The 19,538-nt window shown below is 41.0% G+C and overlaps 1 protein-coding gene across 20 annotated transcripts in view; it reads right to left on the bottom strand.

The window, feature by feature from the left end:
• Positions 1 to 18,672, bottom strand: part of ART3 (ADP-ribosyltransferase 3 (inactive)) — a 35,369-nt gene extending 16,697 nt beyond the window's left edge. For all 20 annotated transcript variants that reach the window (XM_036927486.2, XM_036927487.2, XM_057502325.1 and 17 more), the window contains exons 1-3: positions 18,528 to 18,672; positions 17,259 to 17,336; positions 8,864 to 9,575 (exon numbers count right to left, since the gene is read on the bottom strand). In XM_036927486.2, coding sequence (XP_036783381.2) covers positions 8,864 to 9,575; positions 17,259 to 17,336; positions 18,528 to 18,608 — 871 coding nt within the window. In that variant the 5' untranslated portion in view covers positions 18,609 to 18,672. The remainder of the gene's footprint in view (positions 1 to 8,863; positions 9,576 to 17,258; positions 17,337 to 18,527) is intronic.
• Between the last annotated feature and the right edge of the window lie 866 nt (positions 18,673 to 19,538).

The raw sequence follows: 19,538 nt of genomic DNA, 5'->3' as shown, positions 1-19,538 counted from the left end.
ATGTTTCTGTCCAGCTGTGGGGTCCCTGCTCTCTTTTCTTTGTCCCAGGGGCACCGGCTGCAGGGACCCACTCGCAGATTTTACTTTCCCATTTCCCTAGTATCCAGCAGTCCACGCACTGTGTGTCTGCGCTCCGGTGCGTATGGCTGGGGCTGGGTGTTCGGCAGTCCTGGGCTCCGTCTCCCTCCCGCTCTGACTCCTCTCCTCCCGCCGGGAGCTGGGGGGAGGGGCGCTCGGCTCCCGCGGGGCCGGGCCTTGTATCTTACCCCCTTTGCGAGGTGCTGGGTCCTTGCAGGTGTAGATGTAGCCTGGCTATTGTCCTGTATCTTCTTGTCTCTCTTTTAGAGATAGTTGTTTTTGTTGTATTTTCAAAATATATATATGGTTTTGGGAGGAGATTTCTGCTGCTCTACTCATGCCGCCATCTTGGCTCCCTCTGAGGTATCTTTTTTAATGCTAACATCAATCCATTTATTCAAGACTGCATTTCTCCACCCTATTTGACTCTGGACTTAATTTTCCATTAGCTTTTCAGCAGGAAAGTATCAAAACTATTTTGAGTCACTAAAGAAGTAGCACAATTGGACATGGATAGGATACTGATCTGGAAATAATGGCAGAAGGTGCACGTATATATGGAATGAGAAAAGAGAATATACCTGCAGGTTCAGCAGGTGTAAAAAGACATGAGATTACTATGACTAACTTTATTCCTGTAAATTTGAAATGTAAGACAAATGCCTAGAAAAATATAACTTATCAAAAATAACAAGAATAAACAGAAAACTCAAGTGGTATTTTAACTGAGTAATTAAAATTTTTCCCACAAAGAAAATTCCAGGACAACTAGTTTTTTCCAGAGTACTGAAGAAAGGGAGCTGCATGGAGAACTCTAGAGATCTTCAAAGGGTTTCCCTCAAGAATTCAGCAAAGTACTGATCAGCTTCTATGTGTTAGGAAGCTAGCTACCCAAGGCCCCAGACAGAACGCACAGGATCAAGACGAGGGCCTATTCCCATCAGCTACACTGGAAAACCTTGTGAAAGCTGTAACTTTAGCAGGGAACTCTCCGGAAGGAAGCCCAAGAAGCAGTCTAGCCAAGAGTAAATAAAGCCCTTCCAGGACTTCCCTTTCTCCTTCAGGTCCCAAGAAATTACAGACAGCTTTGACCAAACTCCTGGTTGACTGGAATTCCTGGCAAGAACAGTCCAGCAGTATTTGCGGCCTCTGGGCATTTGAACACAAGGACATCCCAGATCTGCGGGGAGGATGCTGCTAGTCCATGCTGGGCCTGTCTTACTGAAAGGAAGTCATGACTCTCCCACCCAGTACCTTATTATATAATGGGTTCTCACAGAACTAAATTACCATGAGGCAGGATAAACCCCCAGAAGTTCCATTGTCACATGGAAATTTACCTCCAATTAAGGGCCAAACCTGGCTCCAAAGGCCTTATTATCCACTTGCACCAACAAGTGGCTGTCCATCGAATAGATCTGCAGTTTCCACACAGTGCAGAGGCGTCCCTGAATGCTGTGGCAAATTCACAGGGGCGCTAAGGGGTGTTTAAAAATTTCAGGACAAACACAGCCACACCCACTATCTCCCAGACAGCACATGACTGACTACAAGGAGCCTGAGGCGGAATGCAGTTTCAAGTTGTATCACAGTACATTCTGTTTGATGAGATCATACATTTGCAAAGCTGTGTTTTCACCAATTGTTGCCATAAAACCAAAAGTGTGAAAATCAATGTGAATCAGGAAATGAGGTGGTGTCTAATTCATTCCAAGCTTTGAGAAGCTGTGCAATGTCCAATAGGCACAAACATCCCATTAGCAAGTTATTGTGGTTAAGAATGAAATAATAGTACTTAAAAATGTATGTGTATTACTTTTTTTAAAAGCTACTAAGATGTTAGGACATAAACATTTATTGAGTTGTTTGACTTTACTTAAAAAATGGAACTTTTAGGCATTTGTTTTAGCTTAGGGACACTGGAAAAAGTGATGACAACACTAAGGACACCATGAATCAAGAAAGCCTGAGAACCCCTGCATTAGACACACAAAAGCCTTTCCCACTACTTTACCCATCCACTAACTCGATGGGGGGTTTTATTTATAAGACTTCATCTGAAAGAGAGTACAATTCTTGAATAAAACAGCCTGCCCCAGGTTGGCCAACCGAATAGAATGCTGCATCCATCCACTGTAACAGTGCTATAACCTGTTCATTGCTACACGTGAGAAGCCGAACTTCCACTGTGATCCTGGCAGGGAGCACACCACCTTGGTACTGACTGAAATACACCTTTACTACACTGATGTGCACACACTAATGCCCCAGTTGTGTGTTCAGCCCACTGAGACACCTAGAACTGGATTACTAAAGATAAGCCTATATATGGTCCCTCTTCTTGGAAAGAATACAGTCAATACAACCCATGCATTCAGTCTTCCTATGTCACACACACATGTGCTCATGTGAAGCAACTGCACCTAAAGAAAAGTATCTGGAGACTGACAAAACAAACCAAACTTGTGGCCATGGTCTCTACTATAGCTTCTGGCTCTATAAGCAAATCTACCTCAGTAAGGAATTTAATAGGACTTCAAATGAAAAATTCTACCAGTCTCCCTGATGAAGATTTCTGTAGGGCTGACTGACCCGGCTGTCTTCAGCTGTTTATAAATTGCACACAACTGTACTAACTTCTGCCCTAGCTGAGCTGCCAAACACCAAGGAATTTGGGGTTGGAGGATAAGGGGAATGGGAGGAAGGATATATTCCTCTCCTTTGTGTGTGTTTGCTCGTTCTGACTTCAGTGGATGTATGGACATTCATGTAATACCTGTTTTTACTTGAGTATATGAACATGTATTTCATACCACCTTGGCAAACAGACAGTTCACATTGGTCACATCCAAAGCAGCGATAATGAATCACTGGATGCTGACTTTGCTTCCAGTGGTTCTGTGGCTCTTCTCCTCTGCCCACAGACATCACCATGGAATTCATCATCATCGTGCAAAAAGGAGAGCCAGTGTAGATCATTCCCAAGAGGAGGTGACAGACTATAATGGGTGGGATTATGGTAGGCAGCTTCTAACATGGCTCCCTGGATCCCACCTCCAGATGTGATCATCTCCTCTTGAGTGTGGATTTAACCTAGTGATTTGCTTCTAGCAAACAAATACAGCAGAAGTGATGCGATGTTCAGTTCTGTGATTAGGCTGCAAAAGATTGACTTGCTGGTGTGCTCTCTTGCCTTTTGATAAAGCAAGCTGCCATGCTGTGGGACAGTCTATGGCGAGACCTACTGTGGCTAGAAACAAGGGAGGCCTCCCGCCAGCAACCCACAAGGAGCCGCATCCTGCCAACAGCCATGAGAGTGAGCCAGGAAACAGATCTTTTTCTGCCAAGTCTTAGGATGGCTGCAGCCTTGTAAGAGACCCAGCATCAGGAGACCCAGCGACACCACACCCAGATTCCTGACCCACAGCAACTGTGAGATAATAAACGTTATTTGAAGTTACTATATTCTGGAGTAATTTGTTATGCTGTGGTGGATAACTAATACAGGCGTGAGGGTCAGTTTTATGTGTCAGCTTATCCAGGATACAGGCCCCAATGATTCAAACCAAATACTGATCTAGCTGTTGCCTTGAAGGTATTTTGTAGGTGTGATTAAAGTATATAATCAGCAAACTTTAATTACGGGAGATTATATAAAATAATCTAGTTGACCTGACTGAATCAGTTGAAAGGCCATAAGAGGATAATTGGGGCTTTCCAGAGGAAGAAATTCTGCCTGTGGACAGTAGCTTCAACTCATGGCCATGAGCTGCAGCCTGCCCTTCCTGCTCTACCGATTCCAGACTTGCCTTGCCAGCCACAATTGCGTAAGCCAATGCCTTGCCATTAGTGACTTAATATGTATTTCCTGCTGATTCTATTTCTCTGGCTGAATGCTGACTGATACAATAGAGATGAACGAGTCTGGTGGGTGAAAGTTTGGAAGGAGTTGGTGGTAAAGTGTTCTCCCTTTTCCTACAAATATGGATGAACAGTCTGAACAGCCTTCCGAATTGTTCTAGGCATTGACTCATAATGTGAATTTCTCATGGTGATGGATATGTCACTTCCTATCTGGCCTATGTACATATAGTGTCTTACCAGTGCCCCATAGTCCCAGACAATTCCAACAGCACAGGAACTTAGCTCCTGCCAGGGAAGGCTAAAAAAGAGTGTCAGTCAGAACCAGTGGAGATACTTATATTTAATGAGCCCTCAAGGTCTAGGGATAGATTTATCTTTAAAAAATATAGTTTTGTAGGTTCATCTTCTTTCTCCCTTTTGATTAAGCTTAGCAGAAACCTGGCTCAACAGTTCTATGTAAGCTCAACAAAAAAGACTAATACCAGCCACTGGAGTTCAGGGGCTCCTCCTTTCTAACAAGGTCATTTTCCAACCAGGGAACCTTGATATTCCCTGCCTCCATGACTCTATTAATTAATATGTAGAGCATATTTACTTATACACTGCCTGGCCCCTCTCTACAGGAACACTGTCCAAAATGCCAGAAGATCAATGCCCAGCCAGCTCAGTGAAATAATGAGAGTTCAGGGGATGATGTCTGCTTTACCGTTTCTCTATTTACAAGTTTTCTTCCAATAAACCTTCTATCATATCTGCACTATAAGGTTCAAGGAACCCCAAAGGTATGGCTTCCCATCAGGTATTTATAATTCATCTATGGTCTTCCCAATCCAGGTACAGTTTTCCTATGGGGTCATTTTTAAAGATAAAGAATGTAGCCTGATTACCAGCTGACATTCCACCTTAATCAAATTTCCTAGAAAAAGAGCACAGAAGAAGATGAGCCTGTGGTAATTTTCCCATGAGGAAGGAAAAAGGATTTTGTTACCATTTACTCACAGTTCGTTTACATGATCTTGAATTAATACCAACACTAGTATCTTAGACCACCACAATTAAAGGATTGTATTTTCTAATGGGACATTGATCTCTCTCTACTTCCTAACCAACTGAACTATTTTTTTTAGCTAACTAGTTTTTTTATAAGATCCCCAATTTTTTATCTTGGATATCATAAGCAAGTTTGAAACAGTAAAACAGGTCTGTGTTAGGATTAAATTTAGCACAGTATAATTTTTTTATCCCCTTTAGAAAAAGCCTTTTTTTCATCCAGAGTTATATTCAGTCACAATGCATCAAGGTTCTGATTATTTTGAGCTTTTAAAACCCCTGCTTACTATCCTTCACAGTGTTTCTAACAGCCTAGCTTTTAATGCTCACTGCAGGGAATTTTTGACCCTGAGTCCCCATTAGTCATCACTAGATGGCAGCAGAGGACATTGGTTAGTCCCTGTAGTGGCGCTGATTCAACACGAAGCGTGTGGCGTTAACCGGTCAGAGCTTGCCAAACAAAGAGCACACGAGAGCTCACAAAGAGATTTCCCCTTGTGGCTGGTCTCCACGGTAACCTGCTGTGGAGCTTCTGCCTGACCTGAAAGAGGCCCACAGAGGTGTGCCCATTCCCTCCCCTACTTCCTCACCCCGGCTCCCAATGCCACGCCTCCGTGCAGGTCTGAGTCCTGGCTCCTGCTCTATCAACCCAATGGCTCCACCCCTTTTGTTCATCATAATCACACTCACAAACATGGACTCTGTGGGCTCCCCTGCCCATTCTGTCCATCAGCCAGATACCAGTGATTGATTTGGCCTGGACTGCAGACTGGGTTTTGGTATAACCCAGAATTCAGTGTTTGGCTAAATGCATTAGGAGTGCCAAAAGTGGTATCACTGCCAGCCCAGCTGCACCTGGGTTTCTGGCTGTTACGTGCGGGTAAAGCTGAATGGGTTTGGGGGAGTAGGTCTCCTGACCTGCTGTGGTGTTTGATGATTTCCATGGTGTAACTCTCAACCATGGCCAATTTCAAGCTACTATACAAGGAAATTGAAAGATGCATATCCACGATCAGCTCCCATGAGCTGGTATTAACCAGCTCCAAATGACTTGGTTTTTGGTCAAGTCCAACATATGGTTGCGAGGGGAATGTGCATTTTCCCCCTCAACACAAATTTACCACTCAGTCTTCATCTGCCCCCTCAAGGTGGTTAGTCTCACCCACTTGCACCTCTGGGCCAGGACTAGACTGAGGCAACTGAAGTGTCTAGAGCACAAAATATAAGGTGGCCCTCACTCTTAGGATTACGTAAGTGGAGATGGTGCAAGTGTACTACTCTGAGAGTGAGGACTTCCTTCAATTCTGTGTCCCAGGCACCTCAAGGGCCATAAAGCCTCTGCCATGAAGTCATTAGTGGATCAGCCCCCACCCAGGCAAGATGCCTCATGAGCACTTCCCCACCTGTTCTTGTTTTGTCTTATCGTGCATTGACCGCAGTGAGTCAAGGTTGAAAAGTCTATCTCACTTTGCTGAAGCCCTACTGCAATACTTACTCTGCTTGACCAGCAGTCACGCATTTTGGGATCTAGAGCTAGACATTCACACTCACAAGATCCAAAAAGGCCATCCCCTTACCAGTTGCCTCAGTTTTGCTGAGAATGCAAGGCAGGGAATATAGCATACTGTCCAGCAACAGGGCAGCATCAGATAAATCCCTTCAACGCAAAGCTGTTTTCTAGCCCCCAGAATTACAACACGGGTACAAAGAAACAAGAGGACACAGGGGGTGCAGGAACCATCCTAGCTTATGCCATCATCCTCATGCCACCATCTCTTATACTAGTCCATCTCTTACACCAACCAGTCCAGAGCTCAGCAGGAAGAACACAGCACATTTGGAATGTCCACGCTACAGCTTCCTCCCAAGTATTTATAGTTCATTCACAATCCTCCCAGCTCAGATGCACTTTACCATGCCAGGGTTATGTTTACCATAGGCAGCGTTGCATGGTTACACAGTTGTCCTTCCACCTTTGATAGATTACATAGAAACAGTGCTAGAAGATCAACAGGAGGCCATTCTCATAGGAGGAAAGAGAAAGGGTTTTGTTAACTCTTTACTCACATAACTAAGGCACAACATTGTAAAATTTCGGAAAGTTGGGGATAAAGAAAACATCATAAAATCTTGCAGAGAAAAAAAACAGGTCTCATTCAAAGTTTTAGTAACTAGAAAGGCTTCACCCTTTTCAGCAATGCTAGAAACCAGAAGACAGTGGAGCAGTATCTCCAAAATTCCAAGGAAAATAACTGCCAAAACAAATACAAATCTTTATAAACTATCATTCAAGCCTAAAGGTAGATTTTCAGACAAAGTCTTAGAAAATATGCCTCAATGTTCCTTTTCTCACAAAACATCTGACTACCCTTACCCCACCCCCCACCCCCACCCCCACTGCCAACAATGAAGTAATTCAAGTAAGAGGAGGAAATCCAAGATATAGGAGATTCCTCACAGGGAGAAAGGAAAAGAAAGCTTCAGAGGAGCGATTTCAGGACATTCAGCAGACCTAGAGAGCAGAGCATAAAGCAGGTGATGGGGGAATCCAGGAGTACATCCAGAAAAAGAAATGTATCTGACATGTCTGAATGTATTAAAGGAGATTTATGTTTCTATGGATTTGGGGCTGGAATACTGATGATATATAAAAACTAAGGAAACAAAAAAAACCATACTAGAACTAATAACCCTGGGATAGAAAAGGCACCAGTCTTTATTCCAGTGGGAGAGTGGGCAGGGGGAAATGTGCAAGCATTGAGGAGGAGAGTGGTGGTTATCAGGTACTTCTGGTTTCTGACCTAACAACTCTCTAGTTCCCTTCTCCCTTGCCTCCATACACTATAGAGACTAGAAGAGCTAATCACCCCCTTTCCAAGCTTTTCTTGTAGTTATGACAAGTAGGTTCCAGCCAATGATATGTAAATCACAAGTCTAATACGAGATTTGGGAAAGCTTTTAGTTTCCTGATTAAATGGGCAGATTTAGTGGCCTTTCCCCTTCCCCTTCTTTTGTCTTGAATGCAGACTGATTGCCTACAGCTGCAACAGTCACCCTGCAGACGTGCATCAGCAAAACACACACTAAGACTGGTGGGACAGAAAGACAGAAAGAGCCTGAGTTACTGATGGTGTGGTGGAGCCACTGTACCAATTTGGGACAGCCTAGACTTAAATTCCGTCAAGAGCTATCAGGCAGGTTTCCCATTATAGCTGAACGCAATAAAGAATTCCTAACACAGGGTACATGAGAGCTAAATACTCATTCTCTATAGAGAGAAGTCAACAGATGATATCTAAAAATTTAAAAACCAAGGACATGTTGTTTACTTAGAAACTCAACAGTAAGTACCTGAAAAAAAAAATACAATGGATGCCACTGAGGAGTGGGAATTGGGCATGGGAAGGGGTGGGGCAGGGAGTGCTATTTTTCATTGTAAGCCTTGGAATAGGGTTCGTTACGGAGGCCCTCCTGTGCATTACTTAGTGGTGTCTTCGGCCTCTACCACTGGATGCTAGTAGCGACTAGGGATAGTTGTGACAACTGAAAATGTTTTTAGCTGCTGCCAAATGACCCTACAGGGCAAAATTGCCCCTGGTTGAAAATCATTGTCTTCTAGAGAGGTTTTTTTTTTTTTTAAAAGAAAACAATACTATTTACAATACAATCGTTACAATACTATTGTAAATGTATTATTTAATAAAATTAAATTATGGAAGAAGAAAGTAACAGTATGAAAGGAGCTGGACTGGAGATCTCCAATGTCATTTCTCATCTCACACACCTCTGAGGTTCTTCCTTGACAACTCCCTGGGCCTCATAATGCCACTCCTCCCCTCCAGACAAGCACAGATGGCACAGAGACACTTACCACCTAGAAATGCACAGTCGTAATGACTGCAGGTCTTGTTCGTGCTCTGAAGGATAAGATTGTTGCCAGTCCCACCCTGTGACACATGAAAAACCTCATTTAGAGGTATTAAAACAATTCTTTCACTTTCTTTATCAAAAAAGTTATCAACGGCAACTGCAAAGCACGTGTGGATAGTTAACAGAATGTCTTGGTCGCTGGCAGTTTGAGGTTGGACTGTATATGCCAGGGCGAAGTGGCCAAATCGGGCTTGGGCTGGCTTTCCAGGGGGAAATGAAGCACGCTGGCTCAGGCTGTACACCACATTCTTGTGACTGTCCTCACAAGGTCTTCTCAGCAGCTGCAGGGCTGTGCTCAAGTAGAAATGAAGAGCTTTGAACTGGAAGCCATAGATATAATCCTTTCGAGACTGGCCGGCCACCTTCACCGCTTCACTGAACATATGGTAGAAGGGAGTTTGCGCTTGGGCTTCAGAAATGTATGCCATCAGGGCTATTCCGTGGTTATCCTTAAAATTTACAGGGACAGAGAGCTGCGTCTTCTGGGCTTCCCATTTGGCTTTTGCATTTTCCCACACATCCTTCAAGAGCTGATGGCTTGCTTTTTCCTCCTTGAGCAGTTGGGGAACATACTTGATTTCCATCTTGTCAATGCATTTCAGGTATTCATCATCAAATGCATCATCTGCCATGTCTAATATTTCAGCCTTCACCTTCAAAGGAAAAGGAAATTAATGCTTTGAAATAAGACACTTGGCGTATATCATTTTCTCACACATTACTGCCTCCACACCCCTTGTGCCTGCCAAGAATCTCTCCCTTGCTTGCAACCAACTCTGGATGTTGGAAGCATAGCCCATTGCTACTGATAACTTTTCTCAGCTGTGACCTATTTGTATGAAAGACTAAATGTTAGTTGGTGAGAAGTATGGGTGAGAATTATGATTATGCCTGTAACTCATTCACCAGAAACTGTGGTACAGAGGAAAGAATAATGAATGTGAAATTGAAGAAATGGGTAGTGGTCTTGGCATTGAACAATATTCTTAGCTAGATTTCCTCAACCCCTCAACTGTTGAATTAATTTGAAGTATCATGTGTGAAATACTTTACCTGATAGACAAACACACAATGGCAAGTATCACCCCTTTTTCTTTGAGGATGCCTCCCCCCCTGGTCCATGTGACTTACGTAGGACTTCCTCTGTACCTTCAGCCCCCATGATAAGCAATGACACAGGCTTAAAAACCAGGGGACTCCCCGAAAAAAAAAAAAGAAAGGCTATTTCTTCCTCTACAACCATAAGCTTTAAGGATTATACTGGTTTGGAACAGCCAATAGTTATTATTCTTTTAGTCCCATGGAGAATCCTGTCTGCAAATAAAGCCAACAAAGAGAACCTGGCAGAGCTAAGTGGAGAAGGAGCTGAGGCCCTGATAACATTGCTTAAGGCCCTGGGGCTGGCTGTACCTGTAAACTGTAGCTTATCTCAATAATATTATTATATCAGTAAATTTCCTATTTACTTGAGCTAGTTTGAATTGTGCTTCTATCATTTACAACTGAAAAAAGCCTAAAGCATCTTTAAATGATACACAGAACATAAGCAGCAAGATGGAATAAAGTAATCAACAGCTGGGAGGCCGACAGAGCTGGGTTCAAATTCCATCTGTTATTAAGTAGGTGTTAATTACTAATAAGGTATGGAGAAGTTAGTTGTTCTGAGTTTCAATGTTTTCATCTAAAAATGAGAATGAAGTGAAGATACAATATCTTAATTGTGAGGATTAATAAACATATGTTGTGAGGATTAATAAATATATGCAGAGCCCTGGACAGCTACATGTAAGAGAATGGAACTGGATTACTGTCAAACTCCATACACAAAAGTAAACTCAAAATGGATCAAAGACCTGAATGTAAGTCATGAAACCATAAAACTCATAGAAGAAAACATAGGCAAACATATCTTGAATATAAACTTGAGCAACTTTTTCATGAACACATCTCCTCAGGCAAGGGAAACAAAAGCAAAAATGAACAGAGGGGACTACATCAAATTGAAAAGCTTCTGTACAGCAAAGGACACCATCATCAGAACAAAAAGGCATCCTACAGTATGGGAGAATATATTTGTAAATGATATATCTGACAAGGGGTTAATTTAACATCCAAAATATATAAAGAACTCACATACCTCAACAACCAAAAAACAAATAACCCAATTAAAAAGGAGCTGAACAGACAATTCTCCAAAGAAGAAATTCAGATGGCCAACAGGCACATGAAAAGATGCTCCACATCACTAATTATCAGGGAAATGCAAATTAAAACCACAATGAGATATCACCTCACACCAGTTAGGATGGTCAACATAGAAAAAACTAGAAACAACAAATGTTGGTGAGGATGTGGAGAAAGGGGAACCCTCCTGTACTGCTGGTGGGAATGTAAACTAGTTCTACCATTGTGGAAAGCAGTATGGAGGTTCCTCAAAAAAATAAACATAGAAATACTGTTTGACCCAGGAATTCCACTCCTAGGAATTCACCCAAAGAAAACAAGATACCTGATTCATAAAGACATATGCACCCCGATGTTTATCGCAGCAATATTTACAATAGCCAAGCTATAGAAGTAACCTAAGTGTCCATCAGTAGATGAAAGGATAAAGACATATATACAGTGGGATATTATTCAGCCATAAGAAAAAAACAAATCCTACCATTTGCAACAACATGGATGGAGCTAAAGGGTATTGTGTCCAGTAAAATAAGCCAGTAGGAGAAAGACAAATACCAAATGATTTTATTCATTTGTGGAGTATAACAACGAAGCAAAACTGAAGGAACAAAACAGCAGCAGACTCACAGACTCCAAGAAGGAATGAGCGGTTACCGAAGGGGAGGAGTGGGGGTGGGGCGTGGGGAGGGAGGGAGAAGGGTATTAAGGGGCATTATGAATACACATAATGTAGGGGGGTCACGGGGAAGGCAGTATAGCACAGAGAAGACAAGTGGTGACTCTATAGAATCTTACTACACTGATGGACAGTGACTGCAATGGGGTGGGAGGGGGCCTTGATAATATGGGTGAATGTAGTAACCACAATGTTGCTAGTGTGAAATCTTCACAAGACGGTATATCAATGATATCTTAATTTTTTAAAATAAATAAATAAATAAATATATGCAGAGCCCTCAGCCCCATGCCTAGCACCTATCAAGTCTTCATCAAACTTGTTATTTCTATTATTTCATGATAGGAATATATGAATTTTACTGTAAGTTCCTAAAGGGCAAAATCTGTATCATATTTATTTTTTGAATTCCAAGCATCTAGCATAGCCACTGGCAAAAATAGTAAAATGAACTAAATAAGAACCCTGCACTCTGACCTATGGATCAAAAAATGCAATGAGCAAATCTGCCCAGGGACACCATTAAGGGTTTCTACAAACAAAAGGATAGCGCCTTCCATATCATTCTGTCTTTCCACTATTCTATACTTGTATGGTATCCACTGGCCTAGTAAGCTGCAACCTCAGTTGGAGACTTTATAGAGAGACTTAGCCAGGAGCTGTCAAACTTGAAGGCTCCATTTGAATGATTCTTCAAAAGTGTGTGTGTGTGTGAATATGGGAGGGGTGGGGAGAGGGAGAGGAAGAGAGAGAACCAATGTAAGAAAGCAGGGTAAGTCTTCATTCCACTTACCACACCAGCTATGGCCTTCCCACCACTCTTCCTCTCCCAAGCTTCCTGAAAGAGATGCCTGTACTTGCCTTCATCTCATTTCCACTCACATCTCAAGCCTCTTCAGTCTGGTTTCCAACCCCTTCCTCCACTCAAGCAGTTCTAAGGGAACATTTCTTCTTAGACTCCTTTGCAGATTCAACAACTTCTAGTTGGTCATCAAATGTTGGAGTTTCTCAAAGTTACTTACTTTCTAATTCTTCCCTCTACCCGTAGGTAATTAACACCTGCCCATAGTTTCAGTTATCATCTAAATACCTCTGACCTATCCTGTAAGTGTATCAACTGCCTAACTTAATAACTCCACTTGAATTGCTTAAAGAACCTTCAAATGTTAACAGTCTTAAGACCAAACTTATAATCACTGCCTACAATGCCCAACAACCTGGCCCTTACATAAAACATCTATTCATTTATGAAGTTTTCCTAGATATCTCCTTCTCAATAATCCTCTGTGAGCACTCCATCACTAAGGCCTAACAAACTTCTCCAGAGTGTTTTCTGTTTACCATGCACTAAGTGGTTATATATCTTAACTCATTTAATCATGGCAACACTATGCAGTAGGTTCTACTATTAGTCTCTGTTTTTAAGGATGAGGAAACTAAGACACAGAGAGATTAGACTGAGTAACTTGTCCGAAATTAACATTTGAGCCCAGGCAATCTGGCTCCAGAGTCTGTCCTCATAATCAAAATGTTCTCTTTCCAATGATGAAGATCTCTGATACTTACATAGCATTTTTAAAAGAATTTAATTTTGCCCTCATAACAACCTTTATGAAAGCCTGGGCAGACAATTCATACCACCATTTTACAAGTGAAGGAATGGTGCCAGCATCAGAAACTGCCCTGATTACCAGCCGCAGAATATTTTGCCGGTAATTTGGGGAAGTCATTGAGACCCCTGACCTCCTGGGTCTGTAGGTCAGTTCCCTGAAGTGTGAATTTGAGCCTCAGGAGATCGAATCACTGCTGTCTCCTGGCCAAGAAATGCACTTTCCTCTGCAGCACAGAATGTACCAGAGTGCATCTTGAGCACTAATACCTACTTATCTTCAAGACTTTAACAGAGTATAACACATCCTACCCTGAAACCACCTCCCACATTCCTCACATCATATCAGAGTTGAGCCAATATGTTCCTGTCCTCTCACTGTGCCTCTAACCACTCTCCACATGTCCAATTTTAGACATCAAGTCTCTCTGGCCCAAGGACATCATGATTGTGTGTTCTGTGCAGTGAGTACCTCGAGCAGTGCAAAAGCTCACAAATGTAACTACAATTCAGGGACAACTAAATGGACACTAAGGGACAGGTACAAAAGGTTAGTGAACACACTGATTGATATTTTCTTCTCCTGATTTATCTACTAAAACAAAGTCCATACTGACAAGTTCAATTACCAAACAATTAATTACAAAACTATGGACATGACCTAAATGTTAAGAAAAGAAATTGGTTAAACAGAATATGGAACATTCATAGAACAAACACATTAAAATTATTGTGCAAAAGAGTATTAAAAATGCAAATCAAAACCACAGTGAACTACCACTTCACACACAAGCCATTTAGGATGGCTATAATGATTTAAAAAAAAGAAACACACAAGTGTTGGCAAGGATGTAGGGAAATTGAACCCTCATATATTGCTGGAAGGAATGTAAAATGGTGTAGCCTCTGTGGAAAACAGGCAGTTGCTCAAAAAGCTAAACATAAAGTACTGTGTGACCTAGCAGTTCTACTCATAGATATACACCCAAGAGAACTGACAACATGTTCATACAAAAACTGGCACATGAGAGTTCTGAGCAGGACTATTCATTCATAAGAGCCGAAAAGTGGGATCAACCCAAATGTCCATCAATTAGTGAATGGATAAACAAAATGTGGCATAACCATATGATGGAACATTATTTAATTAAAAAAGATGAAGTAACATGAGCAAATTCTTCATGATCATATCTCCCCGGGCAAGGGAAACAAAAGCAAAAATGAGCAACTGGGACTATATCAAACTGTAAAGCTTCTGTACAGCAAAGAACACCACCAATAGAACAAAAAGGCATCCTACAATATGGGAGAATATATTCATAAATGATAGATTTGATAAAGGGTTGACATCCAAAATATATAAAGAGCTCACACACCTCAACAAACAAAAAACAAATAATCCAATTAAAAAATGGGCACAGGATTTGAACAGACACTTCTCCAAAGAAGAAATTCAGACGGCCAACAGGCACATGAAAAGATGCTCCACATCACTAATCATCATAGAAATGCAAATTAAAACCACAATGAGATATCACCTCACACCAGTAAGGATCGCCACCATCCAAAAGACAAACAAAAACAAATGTTGGCGAGGTTGTGGAGAAAGGGGAACCCTCCTACACTGCTGGTTGGAATGTAAATTAATTCAACCATTGTGGAAAGCTGTATGGAGGTTCCTCAAAAACCTAAAAATAGAAATACCATTTGACCCAGGAATTCCACTCCTAGGAATTTACCCTAAGAATGCAGCAGCCCAGTTTGAAAAAACATATGTACCCCTATGTTTATCGCAGCACCATTTACAATAGCAAGGAAATGGAAGCAACCTAAGTTTCCATCAGTAGATGAATGGGTAATGAAGATGTGGTACATACAGACAATGGAATATTATTCAGCCATAAGAAGAAAACAAATCCTACCATTTGCAACAACATGGATGGAGCTAGAGGGTATTATGCTCAGTGAAAAAAGACAGGTGGAAAAAGACAAGTACCAAATGATTTCACTCATCTGTGGAGCATAAGAACAAAGCAAAAACTGAAGGAACAAAACAGCAGCAGACTCACAGAACCCAAGAATGGACTAACAGTTACCAAAGGAAAAGGGACTGGGGAGGATGGGTGGGAACAGAGGGATAAGGGGGGAAAAAAGAGGGGCATTACTATTAGCAGACATAATGTGGGGAGGGGTACGGGGAGGGCTGTACAACACAGAGAAGACAAGTAGTGACTCTATAGCATCTTACTACACTGATGGACAGTGACTATAATGGGGTATGTGGGGGGGACTTGGTGATGGGGGAGTCTAGTAAACATAATGTTCCTCATGTAATTTTAGATTAATGATACTAAAAAAAATATATGGGGATGAAGATATATAGCTAAATGTGTGACATATTCACCATATTAAGAGAGGGAAAAAAAAACGGACTCTAAGCAAACCTTGAAACCTGTATTACAATTTTGGAGTGGTGAAGAATGTAAGAATGTAGGCAAGAGCCTATTTGCTCTGACTGACTTTTTGATTTTGGGATATTTCTTAAACTTAAGGGTGCCTTAAGTTTTATCCTGTGTAAATAGAGATTATAATTATACATACTTAGCTTTGTCATGAACATTAAATGTATTAACATATTAAGTGCTTAAAACATTGTCAATTCAATATTGCTCATGTGAAACCTTCATAAGATTGTATACGGATGCCTTAATAAAAAAAAAAGAAAAAAGGATGAAGTACTAATAAATGCTCCAATATGGGTGAGCCTTGAAAACGACTAAGTGAAAATGCTAAGTGAAAGAAGCTACACAGAAGGCCAGATGTTGTATGGTTCCATTCAGATGAAATATCTAGAAAAGGCAAATCCACAAGGACAGAAAATAGATTAGTGATTACCAGGGAATGCAGGAAAGAGGCAACCGGGGCACCCTGTTGATAGCTACAGGGTTTCTTTTTGAGGTGGTGGGAATGTTCTATAATGACATAGTGGTGATGGTTGCACAACATAGTGGATGTACAAAACCACTGAATTATGCACTTTAAAATAGTGAATTTTTATATGTGAATTATACCTCAATGTAAACAAAAATCAAACTGCAGTACAGGCAACAGAATACATAATAATTCTAGAGACATTCTAGGATCAGAATATTAAATTCAAAAGCAGATTTAATTTTAAGAATTTAATGTACTTTAACGAAAGCACTTCAAATCAGTGGACAATACTAACCCAGTAGTGATGATATAGCTAACAAGGAGAGGGGAGAAATCAAGTGACATACCTGACTTCCATTTTACATATGTTACAGGATGTTTAAAACTTCAACTTCAATAAATAAACTCATAGAAGTTCTATCAGAAAAAAATACTGAATGTGTGAAAATGGTCATTACATAGTTTAATAGAAAACAGGTAACTGAACACTGCAATGTCATCTTATTTGCAGAAAAATAGATATTTTAAGAATATCTAATGACTGGAGGAACATTTGTAGCACAGTGTTAAATTTAAAAGCAAGATAAAAAAAATACTCTGTATAGTGTGAACCCATTTTTGTAAATTAAAAACACACACACGGAAAAAAGCAGAGAACACTATATGACCACAGATTACGAGTCTCCCTCTGAGTGGAAGGATTGTGCACTGATGATTTTTACTTTCTCCTTTTTGCTTAATTTTAATTTTTCAAGTTTCTACAGTTAACATGTATCAAACACGTAAAACAAAAAGATGAAAGCTACTTGTAAGAAGTGGATTTACCTATTCATCTGCTCTCGTTGCCAGCATCAACCCACACAGATACTTCAGAAAAAATTATATCAAGAGCTCCCATTCCAAAGACCACATGCTTCCCATTCCCAACATTACCTGGAAGATGTCCATTAGAATCACAGCTGCTAGCAGCATGGCGACCTTATCAGAATGACCTGTCTTCATTTTTCTCTTCTAAATTAAAAGGAAGAAATTGCAAGTTAGCAGACTAAAAAAAGAGGTTTAGGGAAGTAGAGTAGGATGACACGCTATATGTATTTTCACATTGGGTGAGAGTGGGTATCATGATGGTCAGGAAGTGATTATCAATAAATTTCCTATGGCTGGAAGGGCCATTAGATTTTATTTGGTGGTCTAATACCCTCATTCTACTGATGAGGAAACAAAAGCTCACAGAACTTCAGCAATTTGCTAAGATTAAATCTACCCATTTCCATTCTTCCCCAGACTTGTTATTTCTCCACCCATTGTCACTAGTAGTCATATTTTCTACTAGTCATATTTTCTTCCTATCTCAATTTCCCCTCAATATACACAGGAAATAACACAAACTAAAAAGCAACCATTTCAAATTGGTCCCCTATCTCCTAGTTTACAATAATTCTCCAGAAGTTATTTCCACACACATCACCCATTCTTCTACCCTCTTTGTAAACCAAGTCATGACTCATGACCATTTGGACAGGTTGGAGGAGATGATGAAGCCAGGAGTGGTATAAACCAGGTCATCCTAGAGGGCTTCCTTCCCCCAAATATTCACATTCAAGAGAAGCCCAAGAATAAAACAAATGTCCTGCATACCTTTCTGACAGTAGGAATGGGGATAACAAAGAACTGCTTAGGCAGCTATTGAAATAACATTATACAACATTATTGTCTGGAGGCCCAGTATTCATCCCGATGTTTGAGGCTGAAAGGAGTAAACAAGAGGGAAAGAGGCTCTCAAGGGCTGAAGCTGTCCCAGAGCCATTAATGGAATCAATTAAAGGTTGGTCTATAGTCCCTTCCACATACCTACAACAAAGCTGACATTACTGGAACTGAACTAAAATCTCTATTTTATCTTACCAATCACCGTATTCTGGCATTTGAAAATGGGAATGAACAGTAGAGGGGAAAGGAGGTAGTCTTCCCTTGGACCCAGATTCCCACCTTTATTCAGGAACAGTGTCTTTCATGAGAGATATTAAAATACAGTACCAAAATGGCATTTTTGTGTTAAACTTCCCTCTCTAAAAAGATTTGGAATTCAATACTTAACAGATAATTGTACAAGGCAGCATGTGCCAAGCAAGCTCTGAATCAGGGTTTTCTTGAAAATTCTTCACTTTTGTAGTCTAATTGTAAGTAAGTCAAAATATTTACCTGGCTTTTCTGCCTGTGGAGGAGGTTTAAATGATGCCAGGTCTCAAACTGTTTCCCCACTCTCTCAGTTGTGGTAAGCATGTCTTCAGGAGGTTGTTGACAGTGAGAGCAAAGAAGGGAATGCTTTTCTTTTTATAAACACCCCCAGCAGTAGCTTGGCAGTGGCACATTACCCCATTTGTGTTCTGCTATTTATATCTGGCCCCCACGCTATCCCTTGGAATCATTGCTGTTAGCACATGAAATCACCAAGAGGCCTGTAAAGCCACAGCACTTCCCTCTAACCACACAGCATGTTCAGTTCTGAGCCCTCAGCTCTGGGCTTCTCACAGAGCAATCAGTTCCCATTCCTAACCCTTTGACTCTGAGATGGCAGACTAAAGCAAGGATTTTACCCGAGCTTCATGGTGCACATAGCTAAGGGACTTGCTGTGCTAATCGCTGGCAGGGTGACAGCTCTCGCCATTCACTCACCCAGCTTACTGTATTTCAGGGAATGTGCCAGCGGCTGGAATACACAGCAGGTAAAACAAGGCATTGAAAAGCACACAATTTAAGAAAAAACATGAATGTGCATACTTAGCCAGAATACATGTGAAGAATCTGAAGGGCAGACAAAGTCCAGTGAGAACACTAAGAATGGAGGGATCTGGGAATACCTGCAACTCCAGCTCTCACAGGTATAAGGGACACGGAGTCAATACACTGACTGCAAGGCTGAGTAACAGCTCACCAAACAAGTGCGGGGTTCAAGTTCACCAGAAATCATGGATAGAAAAATGAAATGTCCTAGGAAATTCATACATATGCACATCAAAACACTAGAACATATTATGCAAATGTACATCAAAATAATAGAATGTATTAGATAGTAGCACTATTCATAATAGCTAAAACCTGGAAACCAGGCAAATGCCTAGCAAAGGTAGAATGGATAAATTGTGGTATATTCACACAAAGGAATTTTTTTTTAAGGTATCACTGATATATGATCTTTTTTTTTTTATTAAG

Source organism: Manis pentadactyla, chromosome 5, assembly GCF_030020395.1.
Source record: "Manis pentadactyla isolate mManPen7 chromosome 5, mManPen7.hap1, whole genome shotgun sequence".
Lineage (NCBI taxonomy): Eukaryota > Metazoa > Chordata > Mammalia > Pholidota > Manidae > Manis > Manis pentadactyla.
The sequence above is the reverse complement of the archived record's forward strand: the minus strand, read 5'-3'. Positions and strand labels throughout refer to the sequence as shown.